Genomic DNA, 23,243 nt, shown 5'->3' with positions numbered 1-23,243 from the left:
TTGGGTAGGCGATGGCAGTTGGGGGATTAGTGACCGCAAGAAGAACAAAACCAATTTTGACAATCTAAGACATGAATGGAATCTACTTCAATCATCTTCACACCAGCGAGGACAAAACAATCAAGGAGAATTAATTTTATATCAGAAATAAATGTTTTAATATATGTTATTTAAATTTGTTTTTAATTTGTGTAGATAAGTATAGTTCAACTGTATTGTGAATCTGAATCCTATATCAAATACTAATAATGTTTATAAAAATGTTACCTAAAATTAGTTATACATGAATTTGGTTAAAAAGTTATTCAGTTTACAAATTCCATATTAAATCAATTTATATACTGGTGAATTAATGATGTGAACATAAAAAAAACGAGAGGACATTCATGAATTAGTGTATAAAGAGTATTGAATGACCATATCTATTATCTTTCATCAGAATAGTGCTGAACCTAATATTCACAGAAATTAAGTGGCATAGGTTATTCAATCCACCATGAATATGTCCCCACTGGTGCTGCCTACAAGAAGACAATAATAAGCAGATAGCTGCGACCCTGTCAACAGTAGGGTTGCTGCCACCCTCACACTCTGTACACTCACTTCCCAAGCCTCGAAAGACTTAACCTAAACAACCATCCAGGAGAACTCTAGTTCTCAATACCACCACCACATATGTTTGGATATACGGGTATTTAGAAAGAGTATACAGTAGTTCAAGATAAGAAAAAATATAAATAAGTGGTCTCATTGCTAAAAATGGATCCAGTTTAACTATACTTTTCAATATACCAAAGATGCCACCCCACATTTAGGAATGGATAGCTTAACCTGCCTTCTATAAATGATGAAATGTAGCATAAAATGGGATTTGTACAGTATATAGTGTAAATATGACACTAAAATTTATATAAATATACTGCATATGCAAATCTATTCTGGCAAGCAGAATATTTTAACCTATCTGTAGTACAGTAATAAAATTCAGTAGTTTTTAGGAATTAAATCTGAAAAACAAAATATTATACACCAATTCCTAAGAGTGTACATAATTAAGCCAAGTGTATAAAGAATGGGAAACCTATACTATAGTATAATCATGTCTTAAAGCATAAAGTCATAGAGCAAGAGCTTAATCTTGAGGATAAAAGGTATCTGTGAGAATTTGCCATAATTAATATACAATAATGATGATACTACTGACGCATGATTTTTTCATGCCAAGAACATCCTTTTGTTTATAACAATCCAAGGCAAAATGGGAAGTGAAAATTTGAGAAAAAGAGTAGGGCGTAAGTGAAAAAGCAATGGACGCTTATCCCAAAGGTTTGATTAAACAGATTGTGTGAAATAAAAGCCCGATTTGGACGTGATGAGAAAAGGATGAGAAAAAATTGAACAGGAAACCAGTATTTATGGAAGTAACCAAACAAAGACCTGAAGGGAGGGCAGTAAATAAGGATCATGGAAAAAAGGGACAAAAGAAGGACCCTTTGAACAAGAAAAGCGCAGAATAGAGGAGAAGGGAGAAAAGATATCCCATATCAAACCCCATCAAGAAAATAGTCCAGGAGAAAATGAAAAGATGGTTATGAGATAGAATTCCACGATTCCATGTAGCAGTACCAGCTGAACTCGGTTGAGTCCCTTGTTAGGCTGGGAGGAACGTAGAGAGTAGAGGTCCCCTTTTTGTTTTTGTTTCTTTGTTGATGTCGGCTACCCCCCAAAATTGGGGGAAGTGCCATGGTATATGTACTGTATGTATGTATATACATATAGGGTATGCGTGTGTCCATCTAGTATTTTCCTCAAGGTTCAACAATGTTAATTTTAGTCAGTACTGCACATGTACAATACTTGGGTGGGTGACTACTACAATGACTAACAGTAACATGATCACTACATGGCTTGTTTTTCAATCGAGAGTTGAGCGACACTAATTATGGTCAATATTTGGATGAGTGACCATCAATGAATGCAAATATATGTTTTAATGACAGTTCATGGAAGCTTGAGTATGGGGCTATCACTTTTCAAAATTTTATTTTTACAGATCTTAAGGGTTTTCTGAGTAGCAAAAAGTAAAAATTCTGTACAATGATAAAACTGAAGAAAATGTTAACATTTTGTTTAATGATACAAATCTCTTACTTTTACCCATGTTCAAAATACCTATTAGGGTAGATAAAAACTCAGATAATTGCTAAAAACAATAATGTGGTGGTTATATATTGCATGACATCTCTTTGAATGGGTAACCTAATTTACTTGTCCAGATTCCTTACTAATTGAATTTATGAACTCAGACGAGTACCTTTCACAAAAAAAAAAAAAAAGATGAGGGAAGGGAAATCCAAGTAAAAGTGAGGGACATGTATTCATGTAATATAAACAAAACTTCAAACTAAAACAAGTTACAAACCTTTTTACTTTTACTAAACCCCAATATCTAGTCATGAAAAATCCAACTGACCCTCATACTTTCCACCTGTCATTATGCTAGGATATGCTTTGCACTTGTTGTCCTTAAGGTAAAGAAAATATGAGGTGGTGATGAAGGAAGAAGCTAGTGAAACACCTCCCTACCTGAAGCAAGAACCCAAGTACACCAAAGATTTAATACCTAAGGATGATAGATCATAAAATGTGGCTAATGTTGGTAGAATATGAAGTTTGTCGCCTGTGGTATGAGATATATAATGGGACAGCAGCAATTCAATGGCTCCTAAAATCACAAAAGAATGTAAACAGGTAAAGGAAAACATGAAATAAAAAATATCCTTTTGAGATACCATTAATACAGTGAAATGGGTTACATCTTGATATCCACAAAAAAATGACAAATTCGAAGATAATTTGTATTTTTCCTAACCATACAAACCTTAGCTATTTACAAAGGGGTTATTACTTTTAGCGTAGCTGAAATGGCGAGCCATTAGAATTTAACGAGGGTGTATTACCCCCGCGCTAGTTAGCGGGGGGGTAGGGGAGTGGTAGCTAGCTACCCCTCCTCCCCCTCACACACAGGTGAATACTCACTTTCACTTAGAGGTAGGACTTGTCTTGGGGGACAGGGCTGGCGGGCAAATATGTGTAAATAGCTAAGGTTTGTATGGTTAGGAAAAATACAAATTATCTTCGAATTTGTCATTTGTTCCGTAACCGAAATACAAACCACGCTATTTACAAAGGGTGACTTATCCCTTAGGAAGGGTGGAAAGTCCCCAGCCATACTGGCTTTGGCTTTACCCGGGGACTCAGAATCCGAGTGAGTCGCACTCGAGAAAAGGAGTCCCTGCACCTCACAAGTTCCTTGCACCGCAAGGAACCATGTGGCCTACGTAAGCTTGTGTGTGAAGGAAGAAGTGTGACCCGTCTTAGGCAGTTGACCTGGAGTTCCAGAAGGAACTCTGGGTTAAGACGTTCCCAATACCACCTCGTCAGGGTATGGGGGACGCGACAGTATTGACTCAATACTCGGAACACAAGGAAGCATGGTTTACCTGCAGAGGTTCGAGGTCAGCTATGCAGAGACCAGGATGCTGCTTCCCCGTAGAGGGGATGATGAAGAAAGAAGTAAGGGCCAGACATACTTCTTTCGTTCATGCAGACTAAAACCTGATAACAATGCCCTCAACCTTCTGCTACCTGTCCAAAAAGGAGCCTGAGGTTAGACCAGCTGTTGTGTAGCCACCACAGAGCGATAGAAAACGTATCGAGACTCCTGTGGGTCACGCCCTGCAGGAAGCGGGCTGCGAAGGTCATCAGACGCTTCCAGACTCCAGCTTGTAGCACCTGCGTCACAGAGTAGAATTACTCGAAGGCGAGGGACGTTGCGATGTATTTAACATCGTGCTGTAGGGCAACGTGACGGGGGAGGGTCTGAAGACAGGTCGAGATGAATGTCCTTGAGTCCGGGCTGAAGAGGTATACTGGTGACTCTCCCCCCATGTCCTCCTTGTGTTCCCAAATCGGCTGCAACTGAGGCCAAACTGCAGCTGTTCCCAGCGCTAACCTCTCGATTCCTGTACTGGCAAGAAAGAGAAGGTCTTGGGACATCAGACACAGAATGGAGACTCAAAATCTTGAATGAATCGGACCGAAGGGTCGGGACCCTCAGATTCTGAGTCTAGCCAACAACTCAGGAGCGAGCCTGAATGTTGCCTTCCCCTCTTCCTTAGAAAGGGGGGGAGTAGTAAGAGACCAAGAAGATTGCTTACACACTGGCCGTGGCCAGAGTGAGCAGAAGACCCAGGGCGGAATACAATCCGAGGCCTGTCGTAAAAGGGTCTTGAGAAGATCTCTTAAAGGACTAAAAGTCCGAGCCATGCTCCAAGTTGGAGGTCTTCCTCCGACTAGGGCAGGGACGATCGTAGCTTCGCATGAGCGAGGATAGATCCAGCGGGCAGGAAAAAGTTATTCCTTTAAGCCTGAAGGTCAGGGAAAGGCTGAGCGACAGGCTTCATTGCCAAGAGCAGAAAGGAGTTTCCTCCCGCCGAAAGGCAATAAGACCGTTATTGCTGGAGAAGAGGCCTCACGGGAAGAGGTATATCTCCCACGGCACCAACCACCTTAGACTCTTCACTTTGCCTGGGAGACCCCTGTGGATGACTATCGCAGATGACGCGACCTCCGTACCGCGACTGTAGCGGGTTGTCTCTTCTAGAGGAGGAAGCGTAGTGTCTCCAGGCATGAAGCCGAAGCGACGCCCCGGTTCGGGAGAGATGTCGCAGTGTGGTTGCTTGAGTAGTCTGCGCCGTGGGAGAAGCTCTCCCGGGAGTTCCGTCAGGGGAAGCAGAGGGTCCAGAAACCGTTCTGCACATAGTCCCAGTGGAGCTCTCCCATTGAAAGGTTGACAGACAACCTGGTTTTGTTGAGACCCATTGTCCGCAGACAAAAAGGAGGGAAGACGCAGGCGTCGAAGTTGTCCCACCATCACTGGAATGCATCTTGCCAGAGTCTCGGGGTCTGAGACTGGGGGGAAAACTAGCGGAAGCTTGAGGTTCCAAGCTGTCGCGATCAGGTCCCCCAGACCAGCACTTGCTGGTTACCCAAGGTCAAAGACCCCTAGGTACACTCTCTCTATGAGGCTCTGCTCGGATAGTCTGAGAGACACATTCCCCTGCCTGGAATGAGAGAGCCGATGGTGGAATTGAGAGAATCTCAATCATCCCGATATCTCTACTGCAAGATGTGAAGGTGTGAAAATGCGTCCCCTGCTGGTTAGCATGAAGTCGACACGCAACGGGGCGACTTGGCAGGAGCGGTAGGATCTGAAGAGGGGCCAGACTAAGGCCCTTAAGCCTGCCTGAATGATGGAGAGGTATCCTTCAGGTCTTGACCATAGGCCTGGACCGGAACATGCCCCCCCCCCTTTCCTTTGACGAGTCCGAGAACCGCATCAAGAATGTGGGGAAAGGACGAGAATATCCACTACCATCAAGAGGCTCCATAGGTCAACACCCATTGCAGGTTTAATAGTTCCGCTGGTCCCATAGGGCCAGGGAGTCCGGTTAAACATTGCCTGAAGCCACCGGAACTTGGATCGCCCCACATGGAACTTATCCTGAGGCGACCGTTCGGACTATAAACGGGTCAATGAGGAAAGAAGAACTAGGAAACGTTCCAAGGTAGGGCTGAAAACTCTGCTTGACTGAGAACAGGTACTGCGACTCTCCTCAGTCTTGCCACGGTGAACAGAAAGGAAGGCTCGGAGGATGTGGTAACAGAATCTGGCGTCCCCAGGTGGTCACCCATCCAAGTACCGACGTTGCTTAACCTCGCTGGACGGACGAGAAGCGGGGTTTCCAACGTGGTAAGGCGGTTGACTCAATATCATGGCCAGATACTCCAGATGTTGAGGCAGAGGAAGAGAAGGCTCCAAGCAAAATACCATGAGCCCACACTCATGGTCAGCATTCGGAAGCTTTTCCCGGCGCTGAAGAAGGTCGAAACCCGAGCCTACCGGAGTTGACCAGCCCTCCAAACAGCAGAGGAGGCGGAAGTCTGCACCTGAGCGGCCAAGAGGAAGGCAGGGAGAGTTCTCTGGGGAAACAAACCTGCTATGCCACGGCGGGATAGCCACACTGCATCATAAGCAGGAATACTTGCAGTTTAGGCTGAATTCGACGAACACCCTGGAAGATGGATGGAATGGAAACTGAAAGTACCCGTCCTTCCGATCCAGGGTTAAAGGAGTCCTGTCGCCTCGTTACCAGTCTGATCGATTCTGCTGGTCTACGCTGGCCGAAGTTTGTTCGACAAACTTGATCAGGGCTGAGAGGTCGACTATGGACATCCCCTCTCAGATCCTTCCTTACAAGAAAGGATCGACTGAGGGGGCCAGGGGTGAAGCCGTCGATGATCCTAAGGAAGACCTTCGCCTAAGGTATGGATCATTCTGCCCAACCGGGCAACTCTGCTGATGCTATGGCATAGAGGTTCAGAGACACTGAATTCGCTGACAGAGACGGCAGGCGCGATATCCTTGGCTACTCACAGAGATTGTGCGGGAATGGGCATCGGGAAGCTGTCATTCGGATGAGTAACCTTAAGCATCCTCCCAGCGAAAAAACCTGCAATCCTAGAGTTCGTGAACTCCTTTTAGGACTATGCCCCCCCGGGGGAGTCTCCCGTGCCATCTGTTCCTGACAGGAGGAAACTGCAATTGGACACCTTGTCCCAGTTGTCGTAGCCGATAACTTAGGCCGACGTGGTTGAAAGAAAAGGGAGCTGGAGCCCTGCAGAGTCTGGAAGAAAGCGCCTTGGAGGAGTGAAACCGGAAGTCGATTTACTCCGCACAGCAGATGTTTAAGTCTCTGTCCTTGGGCAAAGACAAAACTCTTCTCAAGGATGGAAGGGTGTCTGAGGTCATTGACCTCCACAGATGAGACACCCGAAGGAAGCCTTCAGTCAGTGCGTCCAGATGGTACAACATCGAGCTTGTCCGCAAGTAGATACTTAACGACGAAAGGCCAAGGTGCCTGAGCTCGAGAGGAGGAAAGTACCCTTGATCTTCCTGTAGCTTCCTTGAACCAAACCTCGGGCCGTAACCGAGGAGGGAAAGAACCTGGTAAGCTCCCAGAGGAAGAGGTAAGCAGTCACCCCTTGTCCGATGGAGAAATCTTCAACGGAAAGCCCCCCCGCCAAAAATCCTTCCAGGGCGGGAGAAGGAGAGAGTACTCGTGCAGGAGAGGGGACCCTCGAGACCGACCTCTTGGGAACCAACTTCGCCCTGGGGGAAGTCACCACGAAGTCCACTCCTCTCTTTCTCTTCAGCGTAGGAGAGACAGCCGCTGGTTTGTTACCCTGGCCGGTGAGTTCTGGTTTCATAAACCTCATTAACGCCCGTGCCAGCGGATCAAACCATGTCTGCTGCTCCAAGGACACAGAGTCCGAAATCCTCGCTAAGGTGAAAGGGATCGGGCGATCCTTTGGAGAGGACACGACGGTTCCTGCCTGAAAAGAAGGTGGGAAGAATGCTGTACTGACCTGTCTTCGTCCTGCACTACCAACCTGTGCTTGGATGGAGGTGATCCCGAGTGCCGCCTAGGAGCACGCGTCCCTGCTGCTACCACCGGCTGTGGAATTCGCCGCGAACTATGGTCGCGCGAGGGCGAACGGTCGCGCGAGGGCGAACGGTCGCGCGAGGGCGAACGGTCGCGCAAAGGCGAATGGTCGCGCGGGCGCACAGGCGAGTGGTCGCGCGGGCGCGCAGGCGAGCGGTCGCGAGGGCGCGCAGGCGAGCGATCGCGCGGGCGCGCAGGCGAGCGATCGCGCGGGCGCGCAGGCGAGCGATCGCGGTGGCGAGCGATCGCGCGGGCGCGCAGGCGAGCGATCGCGCGGGCGCGCAGGCGAAATGGGCGTGACGGCGAGGGATCGTGCTGCCGCGTAGGTGAAGAAGATCGCTGGCGGTAAGCGATGGCGAGCAGCATGTGTAGGTGAATGATCGCGTGATAGGGTGCGATGGTGATCAGCATCCGCAAGAGGGCGAGCGTTCAGGGTTGTGCGATGAGGAGCAGCATGCGTAAGCGGGCAATCGTGCAGGGTTGTGCGATGGCGAGCAGCATGCGCAGGTGAATGATCGCGTGAAAGGGTGCGATGGTGATCAGCATCCGCAAGAGGGCGATCGTTCAGGGTGGTGCGATGAGGAGCAGCATGCGTAAGCGGGCAATCGTTCAGGGTTGTGCGATGGCGAGCAGCATGCGCAGGTGAATGATCGCGTGAAAGGGTGCGATGGTGATCAGCATCCGCAAGAGGGCGATCGTTCAGGGTTGTGCGATGAGGAGCAGCATGCGTAAGCGGGCAATCGTTCAGGGTTGTGCGATGGCGCGCAGTTGAGGGTCGCGCGATGGCGATCAGCATTCGCAGTTGAGGGTCGCGCGATGGCGATCAGCATCCGCAGTTGAGGGTCGCGCGATGGCGATCAGCATCCGCAGTTGAGGGTCGCGCGATGGCGATCAGCATCCGCAGTTGAGGGTCGCGCGATGGCGATCAGCATCCGCAGTTGAGGGTCGCGCGATGGCGATCAGCATCCGCAGTTGAGGGTCGCGCGATGGCGATCAGCATCTGCAGTTGAGGGTCGCGCGATGGCGATCAGCATCCGCAGTTGAGCTAGTAGCTGGCGAACCATGTTCCTTCAGAAGTGTTGGAGAACGTTGGCGTGCCAGCTGTAACACACGTGGGCGATCCGGAGATCGCTGGCGAGCTGATGATCGCTGACGAGCTGACGATCGCTGGCGAGCTGATGATCGCTGACGAGCTGATGATCGCTGACGAGCTGATGATCGCTGACGAGCAGAAGGCTACGCGTGGAAGCCTGCGCAAAGAAGAAGAGTCCTTGACCCCGACCTGAACCGAAGTTCTAGATCGCGAGGGCGAACGTGGGCGCACAGGGCACGTAACAGGAACCGCAGGGAAGATCATCTTGAAAGCGCTGACGAACAGGAGAGCGCTGACGAACAGAAGGGCGCGCAGGGAAACCCTGACACGCAAGGGAAGAACCCCCGTGGGGGCAACCCTTTGCCCCGAAGGGATCGTTGTCCGCCGGGAGACTGATGTCCGTCGGAAGACCGCTGTCCGTCGGGAAGACCGTTTTCCGTCGGGAAGACCGTTGCCCGTCGGAAGACGAGATTAGACTGCTGTCCATCTGCACCAAGACGGAAGATCGAGAAAAAGAAGTTGTAGGCTGCAAACGGAGATTCAAAAAGGCGCCTCAAGCACCCTTATAGGGAGATGAGAGGCCCTTACGACGAGGCGGACGGAGGGCCTTACGGCGAGGGAGGCCAACAGCAACAGCAACAGAAGAAACCTCCGAAGAGGAGTCTCTATGAGTGTACTCTCTCGCGAACGAAAGAGAAACACTTCGTGGAAGAGACTGGTCAGCCAGTGACCTAAAAGGGGCAATCCTCCGAAGAGGAGCTCCTGCAGTTGCCCAGCCCCTTGAGCGAAACTGCAGGTGCGACCGCTCAGCACCAAGAGCATAGTCGCACGAAAAAAAGGCAAGAGAAGAACCCCCCAAAAGAGGAAAAGCTCAAGCCTGGACAGGAAAAAAACTTCCCTCAGAAGGAAAGTTATCCGCCCAAGGAGGCAAGCCTCCTGACTGTTCTAAAATGAACTGGAGAGCTGTCCGTCGACACGGGAGTACTACCAGTAGGAGACACGCCCCTGACGACAATACAAGGGGGGAGGCAGCAACAGCCGAATCCCCAGGACTCAACCAGACAGCTCACACCGTTGCTATATTACAGAAACGAACGAGATCGGTAACTGTAAAAAAATAAAACAAATAATATTAGTACACATTCATTCCCCCGGGAAGGCTCCGAAGAGGAATCCCGAGGAAAAGGAACAAGAATTACACAACAGGCACGTGCTCTCACAACCACTTACACTCGCGGAAGGAGAGCTGTAACCAAAACAGAATTATAACAATTATAATTATGTAACTATGTAATTATGTAATTTAAAAATGAATGAACACTAAAGAAAAAACGAAAACCCCGAAAGGAATCGTTCTACAAGCTGAAAAATTAACAACTACAATTAGATTCATAAACTAATTGAGACAAAATGTACGGCGTAGCAACCCCACCCACACGGGAAGGAAGCTACAAGGGCGTAGTAAAACATAGTAAAAGGGTGAACGACCTCAAGAGAGAGAGAGAGAGAGAAAGACCGAAGTCAAACTCGATCGCAACCCATAAAATTAGGCCGTGGTGGCCTAACTGCCGAGGCCTCCACGTAGATATCGTACACTACACACACACATCTGAAAAGGAAACTTACTTATTTCTATACTCAAATATATATACAAACATGAAAACATGTTTACATATATATTGAGTAAAAGAAAAGTAAGCGATTAAGTAAAGACAAAACAGACAATGGCTGCCAAGCGAGGACCAAGACAGAGACGTCTGTCACAGTCCGAGCCAAAAGTGAAAGTGAGTATTCACCTGTGTGTGAGGGGGAGGAGGGGTAGCTAGCTACCACTCCCCTACCCCCCCGCTAACTAGCGCGGGGGTAATACACCCTCGTTAAATTCTAATGGCTCGCCATTTCAGCTACGCTAAAAGTAATAACCCCTTTGTAAATAGCGTGGTTTGTATTTCGGTTACGGAACAAATATCCAATATATTTTTCTCAAGAGTGATGACTAGCGCCGAGCATTCTCATGACAGAAAATTGATTCCCGCACAGGACTGTGTGTTTAAGCTGTTTACTTGGGAGGATAAGGCTGAGGTAGGGCAAACCTCAGCACCACAGTAAGGGGTTGGGATTGACTGACTAACGTTCTGGTATGTATCTCTTTGGATGATCCCAGAACTGATACCAAACACCTTTACCTTACCTTTAACAATACCAAGGTTTTCCCTAGTGAGGTCTTGCTAATAATCTAACCACCACTTCATATATTTTCAACAGTTACTCTTCATTCAACTTATCTGTCCAAAACGGCATGAATTCATAAGTAAAAGTATGAGGTTTGTGGGTTGTAGTTTATGTGAACACATTTATTTAGACACACACTGTCTAGTGTTAAATAAGTATACCTTGCGTGTATATACATACCTATGTATGTCGTGTATGTTTATAAGATAAATACATAACAGGACATTGTAAATAGAAGAGGGAGAAACATTAATAAAGAAAACAAGTAAGAATATATTCAATTCACTGCATAAATGTCTGTACTAAAACTTAAATCTACCATAAACTGAGTTTAATCAGCAAGAGGACATGATTTTATCATACTGTACTTTTAATAAGGTGTTACAAAACATCATATTTTTTCAGATATCTGCTTGAGAACAAGACCTATGGATATAATGTACAGTACTTCAATAACTATCTTTATCAGCCTTGAAATTTATAAAAAATTTAATCATTACCTTAATGGTTTTTGTTTTTTATCAAACCTACATGTTGCACTAACCTTACAACAATCATTTCATAATATCCATGTGTGCCAAAGATAGCAATGTGCCTATCACAAAACATGATAGGTCTGCTTCATAACAAGGAGTTTTTACTACTTTGATGAGTGTGTTTGATTCTAAACAATGTTAACTTGATCTACTTAAAATGTCCAACAATGAACAATGTTGATAACAGTTCTACTATGTGTGTCATTCACTAAATAATCTTCAGTGTGGTTTTGTCATTTACTGACAAAAACTCATGGTGACTAATGAAAAACATTCCTACTGTGGTGTAATGTGTGATGTAAGCATCTACAGTACAGAGAGTGTCACATGTTTAGTTCATACAGTTTTATAAAATATATTTTAATGCTTCTAATCTTATTCATTCTAATTAGCAATGAAATAAACAAGAAGAGACTGCATATAGATGATGAAATATACTGTTATATCCATCATGAGAGAACACAGACCATCCCTAAGGATGAGAAGGACAGTAACAGAAAAAAGGAGTAGAGTAAATGTGGTGTACGTTCATGGATGATGCCTAGGCTTGGTGGTGGCTGTGCAGAAGTGGTGGACACAAGTGAGTGGTGGCAGCTCCCTGACCACACCCCTTTTCTACACATTAACTCACCTTAACACGTTGTAGGTCTATGGGACTCATTATGGATCCCTGGAAGAACTCTACAGTAGTGAAGTGTCGCTTAAATAATCCTTCTAGCTCCAGATCCGGCGGCTTTCTGCATACAAAAGTGTAAACAAAATAATATGCAAAAAAGTATATACAAACACAAGTCAAAAATCAAAAAATTCAAAATAAAATGAGAAAAGAAGGAAGAAGGCACACCACGGTAGGCCATGAACACTTGCAAGTCAAGCTGGGAGTCCACCACCCCCTGGAGAATGCTCTTGGAACATGACCAAGGAAACTAGTGAACAAGCAAAGGGAAAAAGACTTAATAGCGTTATGGTTCGAGGTACTTATCATTCACCTAGCAAATGCTGCCTTTAGGGCTGCCCTACCACTGACCTCCTGAAATCTTGCAGTTTCAAGGGCTAGTGCCAGTGCAGCATGCAGTAAGTTAATAGTAGTAGGTGCAAAAAGTGCTAAGTGACATTGGAGAAAATATGGGGATGGGGGCCTCCCAACTGACAGCCATGGGTGCCTCACTACCCCAGCTAAGGGTCAATATATGTATCATGCAAGTCCCAGGGACTATACTGGAAGGGATAGGAAAGACATTTGTGGCAAGTGTTAATGGGTTCCAGGACCATCACAAATTGCTGTGCCGCAGGCATTATAATATTATGTCAAAACATAGCAAACAAAATATTATGATGCCTCATGAGCAATTCTTTTCATTTTCCTTTCTTTATGTATATGACCTGGGAAGGTTTAGCACATCATTCAGCTACATTTGCCTACATCCTACTACCTAACTACCCTCAAATATCACATACGGACAAGGCAAATAGGTGAATGAAGATGCTGCAACCTTATGTAAATGATATGTTCAACAATAAATTGATAAGACTGTAGTTTTCTATGTTAGTATAGTGAGTAGTATTTATCTCTGATAGTAGTAGTAGTAAATGGACTATATATATAGTATATATATGTTACACAGGTAGACACAGTCACCAGCTCCCGCTCGGCTGGTTCTCAGGCTACACGAGGGAGGGGGGCAACATTTACCTTCACGCGGGCCAAGTCCACTGCACTCATTATGCTCCCCTGATAGAAGCTTACTGTGGTTGAGTGCCTCTTCAAAAGCCCTTCCAATTCCAGGTCCGGTTCTTTTCTGTTCAAAATAAGGGTCAAAAGACTGAACTCCCAAAATCCCAGGGGATGAATATTAATGCTGAACTCCCAAATACCAATTTCCTTTTTAAAGGAATAACACCAAGTACGAAGATAAAAATGCCTAAGCAGCGCTGTTTACTGGGATTTGAAAAAAGAAGTTTTGTAGGGAGAAAAAGGAATGAATGGGATCAGCTGCTGGGGAGACAAAAATGACACTGACAGCACAGGCTGTTAGTAATGTACTGTACTGTACTTAAGAATCATAATAATTTTTGTGTTTTGTCCCTTCCTATCCTACTCACTCATACGCAGACCTACTCTTGAAACTCTTCTTGAAAGCCACTTATAGTCTAAATCAGTTTAGCACTAAACATAGGGGTTAAACACAGTAGACATGCGTGCATGACTGCCTTCTCTAAACCTGAATAACCTGATCTAAACTGTACCCCAAAACTCCACGATATAAAAACAAAAAAGGTAAGAATTAAATAAAATACCTCCTACTGAGAAATAAATACTGTGCTGAATACCGCCTTATTATCGTTAATATCAGAGCTACTTACAAGAGGACAAATAAAACCCTTACCATTCCACAGCAAACATGGAAAAAGGTGTTTAAACTTCAAGTACAAGAAATTAAAACGTATAAGACACTATATGGCACAAAAATATCTTTATACTTCATCCTAGGACTTTTCAGAAAATTTCTTTAAATTCCAACATATGACATTAGGAACTTCTTTATGTAGCATCTGGTGAATATAACACACATATAAAAATATATATAAGGCTTTTATATCATATTAAAAAGTAGATCTACAGCTACATGAATATTTCCTTCAAGTTAGTACAACTTCTTAGTGAATCTCCCCTTAAAGATTTTTTTCTATCATTTGTTTTTGGATGTCTGTTATCTGTTAACATTTGAATGGTTAATGAATGATCAGTGTAACTGTGTGTCAGGACAAAACAATGGGTTAAACAGGAAACTGTGGGCTTTGTATCTTAGGTCTTTCTGGGTCAATTTTCCACATGGGGCTGTTGTGAAAAATTTACCATCCTCAATATTTGTAGGGGAGTTGTTGATGCATCTGTTCTCCAATAAAGATCAACAGACAGCTCATGTGCACAAGAGGAGAGTTGGATCACTTTTGTCGTATGGGTCCTAAGCCATAGTCATTGTGGGGCAAAGCTTAAGCAAGGTGGAGTGTTCAGACTCTTGCAAAGGGAGAGGATGAGAATAAAGGGATGGAATCCATATAGAGTCACCACTATATGTGTTGATTAGTACATACCATCTCAATGGGTAAAAGCTTTGGGGGGACTTCCTAACTGGGATGAGGCACAAAGCCTCTCAATCTATAAACAAAGGTGGGAGAAGTATTTTTGTTGCAAGTCTAAGTTTGGCTGGGCATTCATATGCTGATACAGGCATATACACTCCAGCCATAATTAAAGGTGTTAGTCTATAAACATTCAACCTTTCCTAAACACGCCTTTTTTGTTTGTTTCATTCCAATGCGACAAGAGATACTGTGGCCTCGTTCATGTGACCGGAGAAGAAAGAGAATGATAAGAATTATAATAAAAATCAGAAAGATAGAGATCTGGTCGCAGACAAATTAAGAGGTGCAGTTAAAACCTGACTCAAGCTAGCTAAGAGGAAAACAAAGGCCTTTACTACCTCTGAATCAGTCCAAGAAGAATAAACAAATGAAAAATAAAATGACATGCAGGAAAAAATGTTTAAAATATAATAACAAAATTGAACAAAACAAACAAAACATAAATAAATCAGAGCAATACCGTACTTAAAAAAGCAGCATCAGACTGGTAGAATGGGCAGGGTAGAGTGAAGGAAATAAAAAATGGAGTATATATAATATATATAGGAAAATTGTTCAATACCTTCACACGTTCTAAGTCTACAGAGTTAAACATTGTTCCTTGAAAGAACTCAACGCATGTGGAATTTCGCTTCAACAATCCCTCAAATTCCAGATCAGGCTCGTTCCTGCAAAAGTTGTTTATTAAACGACTGAACGGCTGAAATGACAGGGGGAAATTTCGGAAGGTGGACTACATAAAAACGCCTTCAGGACCAACCGTCTAAGACTACTACTAATTCAGGGGTCTAGAGTAAAAGCATTTTCACGCTAATATAAATAGAGAGCCCGATGTTAAATATGTCTAAGTACCTGAAATAAGAACATGATTTAGACATAAGGATATCTTTTTATCAAAAACTGCCATCTGGAATACACCATCTAGAGACCTGGAAAATCAAACAAGTTAAGAGTTTCTAAAGCAAACCTAGGCTAGTAATCCCGTTTTTTCTTGTGGTCTTTCAAAAACATAATCCCTGATAAATGCTTTCTAAAATGGATTTGATAAAAATTTCATTCTTCTCAATATTATACTTATAATTACAAAAAAACAGCATTAGGGAAGGAGATTAAAGATTATAATATCTATTATTAGTTTCACCCTTCTGAAAAGAACAGAACTTCCTGAATCTAGTAAGAGGTAAAATTTTAACAATATCAGCACCCATAACTTAAAAGAACAATTTCTTATAAAGTGAAGTAATATGTTTTCCCTAAAAGAGGTTGATATCTATTTTTTCTTAAATAAAGAGTACTGTGTTATTCCCTGGCAAAAACATTATTGTCCTTATGAGGAAAGAATACTACACAATAGGTATGTTGGACTGACTAGAGAGACTACGGTATAAAACATTTTAAGTGTGTAGTTTTGGGAACAAACAGGCAAAAGTTATTCAGCCCCCAAGTGTAGTAGTTGTGACATTGAATAGACCATGCATATTTATGCACTTAGGTGCCTGTGTTGTGACACTATTTAGAACATCTCTATACTTTCTAAGTTATCTACCGTTGCTACTAATGTGATGCGTAAGTGTCGTGTATTTAAAAACAAAAAATAAAACATTTTAAATCTAAATAAGATGTTTTTAAAATATCTTACATTAAGGAATTAGAATACATATGAATAAATGTAGATTACACTGTACAACTATGAACAGCTTTAACTACTGTACTGCACAGACATCAACTACTGTAATTTTTTTTAGTAAGTGAATAATGAACCACAATCCCAAAATTTAAAATCTACTGTAATAAGGTTAAACAGTAATAAGTACAATTCCTTACAAGTATCACAGCCTCTATCAGTTCTTGGTCACTACTGTACTGTAATTTTCACATTCACAGCATTAAACAAAGATTGTTACAAAAGATAATTTCCTAAGACAATCTGTCATGCAACACAGTATATCTCTTTCAACAAAACTTGGGAGACATTTTCATGTAACAAAGACGACATGACGCATACTCAGACTATCTTCCGCGATAGTTAATGATACGGTAGCTGTTATACTTACAACATCCATCATGGATATCACTTTGTTAACTGATAAAGAACTAAACCAGTAATATAACAAATCCTATTTCCATGACAGGATTTTTGGCCGAAATAACATGATTCACATACTGTAATCCCTATTTGAGCCCATGGAAAAAAACTGTTCTAAACTTAACAAATTAGCCCCATGAATGAAATACCAGAGCAACTACAAGATCAAAGCTTTTGGTTTCTGCAGTTTAAGAGAATGCACAACAACTATGGACTAGAGCCACATCAACATGAGGCCTAAGCGCCCCCCCCCCCCCATCATCATGAGAGATTCATAGTAATAAAAGATGTCCTCTTGGGATACATTTGAACAGACAAGTTTCTCTTCATGACAAAGTTTCAACTTTTGAAAGATAAGACAAGGAATTACTGAAATAGTATACATGACTGGAAGGGATACAATTTTGAGCAACTGAGATTCTTTGTTTATTTAAAAAAAAAATGAGCCTGCTAGCTAATGTAATTTCAAGGTAAACAAGCCGACTTTATTGTTGCTGAGGAGTGGGATGAATGCTTCTGACAAATTTTGATTTAATCTGCAACCCATTAATATAAAAAAAACTGCAATGAAAACATCACAGGATGGAAGAATATTAGGTCAAGAAGGGAACAAATGAGAAGAGGCAGTGTCTGATCTTGTCTACTACCTGAGTGACTAGATGACATAAAAATGTTTTGCTTTCCCACATTAAATGAAGATCACTAACATCTAGTGCTCAACGTGTCATTATAACTGCAGAAACTTGGGCTTTCCATCTCAAATCCGACAGAGTGAAAAAGACTACCAAACTAAGGCCTACAATTTATACTGTACTCTATATTAAGGAAGTATGAATTTCTATGCTAATTTTCTAAATTATGTTTGAAAGTAAGCTTATACTTGTTATAAGTTGAGGGGTGACAGTGTACACAAAATATCATACTAATCTTTATCAATATACCCTACATCACTGATCTGTACTCAATTGGCTCTAGAGTTTATGGCAGAAGATAGGCACAAATGTTACAGCTTAGCTAGTAATAATAATAATAATAATAATAATAATAATAATAATAATAATAATAATAATAATAATAATATAGCTTCCTGATAGAAGTAAGCTTAACTAGACATTATAATGATGAGTGAGCAAACGCAAATAGGAGAAATGAAATTTGATAAAAAGTGATATCTCGGTCAAAAGAATGACTATTTGTAATCTACTACAGCTTTGTTAAACTCTCAGGAAAAAGATGACACCAAAGTTTCCCAAATAATTAGCAAAATACTATCAAGCAAAATTTCCTTTGGTCTTTATAATGAATCTGAGTTGGTAAACAACATTTATTTATGGAAAACTACCAATCAAGATTTTTCTTAGACCTACTGTACATGGAAAATTAGCGCTCAAGACATAGTCGTTAGCTTAAGCTTTAGCATTAAATGGAAGCTACATGATAAATCTACATACTGTATTGCAGTGATAAACAAAAGTTATTCCAGGGCAAGATTTCCCATGAACCTATATGATGAACTTTCGTTACTCTTTGAAAAATTTTCAGCAATATTGTCATTGCATATACAGTATAAGAAAAGCCTACGCAAGGATCTGCATAAGTCAATTTTCTTTTTCGGTAACATACCTGTACTTGATATAAAATTATGTTTCTGAGCACAATATAAAAAACTTTCATGACTATATTTACTTTTCTTATACTGATTAATATTTTGTATAAATAATTTTGCCCTAAGAGAATCTGCTCTTTTGATAAAAATTAAACAATACTCATTTTCAGTAACTAAGTTCCCTTTTAACGTGAAACAAAGGATACAAACCACAGCTTATCTGAGCCCATTACTTACATACTGTATTCTTAATAAAACTTCAGACTCCAAAATTTATCAAGAGGGAAAGTTTACACTTCCAGGTGGAAGTTGGGAGGTGTCCCTAGAGTGGGGTATGACGTCCACTTTTGAACCATCTTCCTCACTGTGAAACTTTACTCTCAAATTAATGCATCTCTACATATTTTAGGGAAGTGATGAGGGATCATAACATAGTATTAGGCAATGGTCTGTATTCATGAAAAAACCTGCATATCTAAACATGTATGAACTTGGTGGGAAATTAATTAAATACAGAGAAAATCTAAAGTTAGTTATCAGAAAGCCACTTGAGGATACTGGTTTGTTAGAAGTCTAGGATAAGAAATAACCCACTGCTGGTTGGAGAAGGTTTATCCAGGAAGAAACAAATCAGTCAAAGAAGAATAAGCTGTTCATGATAACACAGCAGAAAGATCTGAGTTAGGACCAACAGCTCTCACATTTCTAAATAACAGCCAAAAGAAGATGCAGCCCAGTATCTTATGAATGGAAGATGTAGGCTATAAATAACATAGAGTGATTATGTATAGTTGTTTCAAACAATTTACTGTAGAACGAAGAAGGAAAAATTAAGTCCTGATGACATACATACATACATACATACATACATACATACATACATACATATATATATATATATTTATATAATATATATATATATATATATATATATATATATATATATATATATATATATATATATATATATATATATATATATATATATATATATATATATATATATATATTTCTGGGTCGACCTGTGGCGCCCGGTGAAAAGAAGTCCTTCTTGTATATCTTTTCTGATAAAACCTTCCAATTATACCAGAGAAAGATAAAAGCATGGAATGCTGAGGTTACAACCCTCGCGCGAGCACCTTCTGGGTGTCGTGTATAAAGCAAAGGCGCGTGAAATCCACTATTCACAGGTTGTCTTCCATTTAGTTAATTCCTTCGTCAAAGGGATGGGCCGATACAAAGGCCCCCACCAAGTCTGAACCGAATGACAAAAGGCTGAGACAGGAAAGAAATGTAACTTGAGCCCTATGAGAAAAGGCACGTATGATACAGAAAGCTACAGAAGACCAGAATACTTTCCTAGAAATCATATCATCAACAAAATGGCAAAGGGTAAATGGTAACCAGTAAGTTCTAATACCCAGATATCTGTCCAAGTATAAATACTAAGGTACTTCTTTCCCTGCCAATACAAAACTGGCCAAAGCCTTATATATTTTCAATAGAAAATCCAAACACTCACGAAAAAATACAGAATGAAAAAATACAAGATATGTAAAACATTAATTTAAAAAAAATGTTATTTTCCTTAGTAAAATAAATTTTTGAATATACTTACCCGATGATCATATAGCTGCAACTCTGTTGCCCGACAGAAAAAACCTACGGTCGGGATACGCCAGCGATCGCTATACAGGTGGGGGTGTACATCAACAGCGCCATCTGTCAAGTAGGTACTCAAGTACTCGATGTCAACAAAGAACCAATTTTCTCCTCTGTCCACTGGGTCTCTATTGGGGAGGAAGGGTGGGTCCTTTAATTTATGATCATCGGGTAAGTATATTCAAAAATTTATTTTACTAAGGAAAATAACATTTTTCAATATTAAACTTACCCGATGATCATATAGCTGATTCACACCCAGGGGGGTGGGTAGAGACCAGCATTACATGTTGACATTATTATGAGCTAAGTATTCCGTATTTCATTTTAGCAGTTATTCAAAATAACAAGCATAAAATAAATAAGTACCTGGTAAGGAAGACGACTTGAACAATTACTCTGCCTTTTTAAGTACGTCTTCCTTACTGAGCCTCGCGATCCTCATAGGATGCTGAGCGACTCCTAGGAGCTGAAGTATGAAGGGTTGCAACCCATACTAAAGGTCCTCATCAAAACCTCTAATCTAGGCGCTTCTCAAGAAATGATTTTGACCACCCGCCAAATCAAGTAGGATGCGAAAGGCTTCTTAGCCTTCCGGACAACCCAAAAATATTTCAAGAGAAAGATTAAAAAGGTTCTGGAATTAGGGAATTGTAGTGGTGGAGCCCTCACCACTACTGCACTCGTTGCTACGAATGGTCCCAGAGTGTAGCAGTTCTCGTAAAGAGACTGGACATTCTTAAGATAAAAGACGCGAACACTGATTTGCTTTTCCAATAGGTTGCGTCGAATATACTTTGCAGAGATCTATTTTGTTTAAAGGCCACGGAAGTTGTGACAGCTCTAACTTCGTGTGTCCTTACCTTCAGCCCAGCTTGGTCTTCCTCATTCAGAAGGGAATGAGCTTCTCGTATTAACAATCTGATAAAATAGGATAAAGAATTCTCTGACATAGGCAAAGATGGATTCTTAACTGAACACCATAAAGCTTCAGACGGGCCTCGTAAAGGTTTTTAAAATAGAACTTAAGAGCTCTTACAGGACATAATACTCTTTCTAGTTCATTTCCAACCATACGATAAGTTTGGAATATCGAACGATATTGGTCAAGGCCGAGAAGGCAGCTCGTGTTTGGCTAGAAAACCAAGTTGTAGAACATGTAGCCGTTTCGGATGAGAATCCGATGTTCTTGCTGAAGGCATGAATCTCACTGACTCTTTTAGCTGTGGTTAAGCATATCAGGAAAAAGAGTCTTAAAGGTGAGATCTTTCAGGGAGGCTGATTGAAGTGGTTCGAACCTGTCTGACATAAGGAATCTTAGAACCACGTCTAAATTCCAACCAGGTGTAACCAAACGACGCTCCTTCGTGGTCTCAAAAGACTTAAGGAGGTCCTGTAGATCTTTATTGTTGAAAAGATCTAAGCCTCTGTGACGGAAGACTGATGCCAACATGCTTCTGTAACCCTTGATAGTGGGAGCTGAAAGAGATCGTTCTTTCCTCAGATATAAGAGGAAGTCAGCTATTTGAGTTACAGAGGTACTGGTCGAGGATACGGATACTGACTTGCACCAGTTTCGGAAGATTTCCCACTTCGATTGGTAGACTCTAAGGGTGGATGTTCTCCTTGCTCTAGCAATCGCTCTGGTTGCCTCCTTCGAAAAACCTCTAGTTCTCGAGAGTCTTTCGATATTCTGAAGGCAGTCAGACGAAGAGCGTGGAGGCCTTGGAGTACCTTCTTTACGCGTGGCAGACGTAGCAGGTCCACCCTTAGGGGAAGTGTTCTGGGAACGTCTACTAGCCATCGAAGTACCTCGGTGAGTTATTCTCTCGTGGGCCAGAGGGAAGCAACTAGCGTCAACTTTGTCCCTTCGTGAGAGGCGAACTTCTGCAGTACCTTGTTGACAATCTAGAACGGAGGGAATGCATATAGATCTAGATGTGACCAATCTAGTAGAAAGGCATCTATATGAACTACTGCTGGGTCCGGGATAGGTGAGCAAAGTATTGGGAGCCTCTTGGTCATCGAGGTTGCGAAGAGATCTATGGTTGGCTGGCCCCAGGTGGCCCAAAGTCTCTTGCATACCTCCTTGTGGAGGGTCCAATATGTTGGAATTATTTGTCCCTTCCTACTGAGACAATCTGCTATGACATTCAAGTTGCCTTGGATGAACCTCGTTACTAGTGAAAAGTCTAGACCTGTTGAACAGGAGAGGAGGTCTCTTGCGAACTCGTACCATGTCAGAGAGTAGGTCCCTCCTTGCTTGGAGATGTACGTCAAAGCAGGGTGTTGACCGTGTTCACCTCCACCACTTTGCCTTGAAGGAGAGACCTGAAGCTTTTCCAGGTCAGACGTACTGCCAGAAGCTTCTTGCAGTTGAAATGCATTGTCCTTGACTCGAGTTCCATAATCCCGAGCATTCCCTACCGCCTAATGTCGCACCCCAGCCTACGTCCGATGCGTCCGAGAAGAGAACGTGGTTGGGAGTCTGAACAGTCAGGGGAAGACCCTTTCAAAGGTTGATAAAGTCCTTTCACCAAGTCAGACCAGACTTTATCTTTCCGGAAACCGGGATCGAGACCGCTTCTAGCGTCTTGTCCTTTTCCAGTGAAAAGCTAGATGATACAGAAGAGGACGGAGGTGTAGTCTTCCAAGTGACACAAATTGAACCACGGATGACAGTGTCCTAACCAGACTCATCCACAGCCTGACAGGGCAGTGTTCCTTCTTCAGCATCTCCTGGATGGATAGCAGGGCTGGGGGTTGATCGTCTTGTTCAGCAATGTCCTCATCAGAGGGTTCCTCATCCGAAACTGATGAGGAAACGGCAACGGAGTGGGCAACGTCTGACTCGCTGAATCCGGTCGCACTGGTGGATGCGTGACGGAGCCGGACACAAGATCATGGTACTGCTGCACAGTCTGTGAACTGTCAACCATGGGGACGCGAGGAAGTACAGCGTCAACCCGAAACTGTCTAGACTGTCTGGGTTATGCAGTCAACCCCCTACAGGGTTGCTGAGGTTGCCGCACTGCGTCACAACAAGTCACCTCTGCTGGTTGTTGAACGTCTTCCTAGTGACACACTGAACGTCCACAACCACCTCCGAGAGTCGCTTAACGTCAACGTGCGACTGGCAACCCACACTGGGTCGCACCGGTGGAGGAACCATCTCAACTGGCGGACGTGAGTAGGATACCTCAGCGTCAACAGGGCGTACAACCAACCGGTAGGAAGGTTGTTGGCTAGAAGGTTCTTCTCCGTAAAAAATCCTCTAACAAGGACACAAGCTTGGACTGCATGTCTTGCAACA

General features: G+C 42.7%; 1 protein-coding gene across 46 annotated transcripts in view; it reads right to left on the bottom strand.

The window, feature by feature from the left end:
* The window catches only part of slo (calcium-activated potassium channel slo), a 608,128-nt gene that overhangs the window by 138,449 nt on the left and 446,436 nt on the right, over window positions 1–23,243 (bottom strand). For 23 of the 46 annotated variants that reach the window (XM_068393381.1, XM_068393340.1, XM_068393346.1 and 20 more), the window contains one exon: window positions 15,139–15,244. In XM_068393381.1, the coding sequence (XP_068249482.1) occupies window positions 15,139–15,244 (106 nt within the window). Of the gene's footprint in view, window positions 1–12,060; window positions 12,167–13,122; window positions 13,229–15,138; window positions 15,245–23,243 lie in introns of all 46 variants that reach the window. The other 23 variants (XM_068393342.1, XM_068393364.1, XM_068393384.1 and 20 more) reach the window with 2 other exon arrangements.

Source organism: Palaemon carinicauda, chromosome 19 (assembly GCF_036898095.1).
Source record: "Palaemon carinicauda isolate YSFRI2023 chromosome 19, ASM3689809v2, whole genome shotgun sequence".
Taxonomy (NCBI): domain Eukaryota; kingdom Metazoa; phylum Arthropoda; class Malacostraca; order Decapoda; family Palaemonidae; genus Palaemon; species Palaemon carinicauda.
The sequence above is the reverse complement of the archived record's forward strand: the minus strand, read 5'-3'. Positions and strand labels throughout refer to the sequence as shown.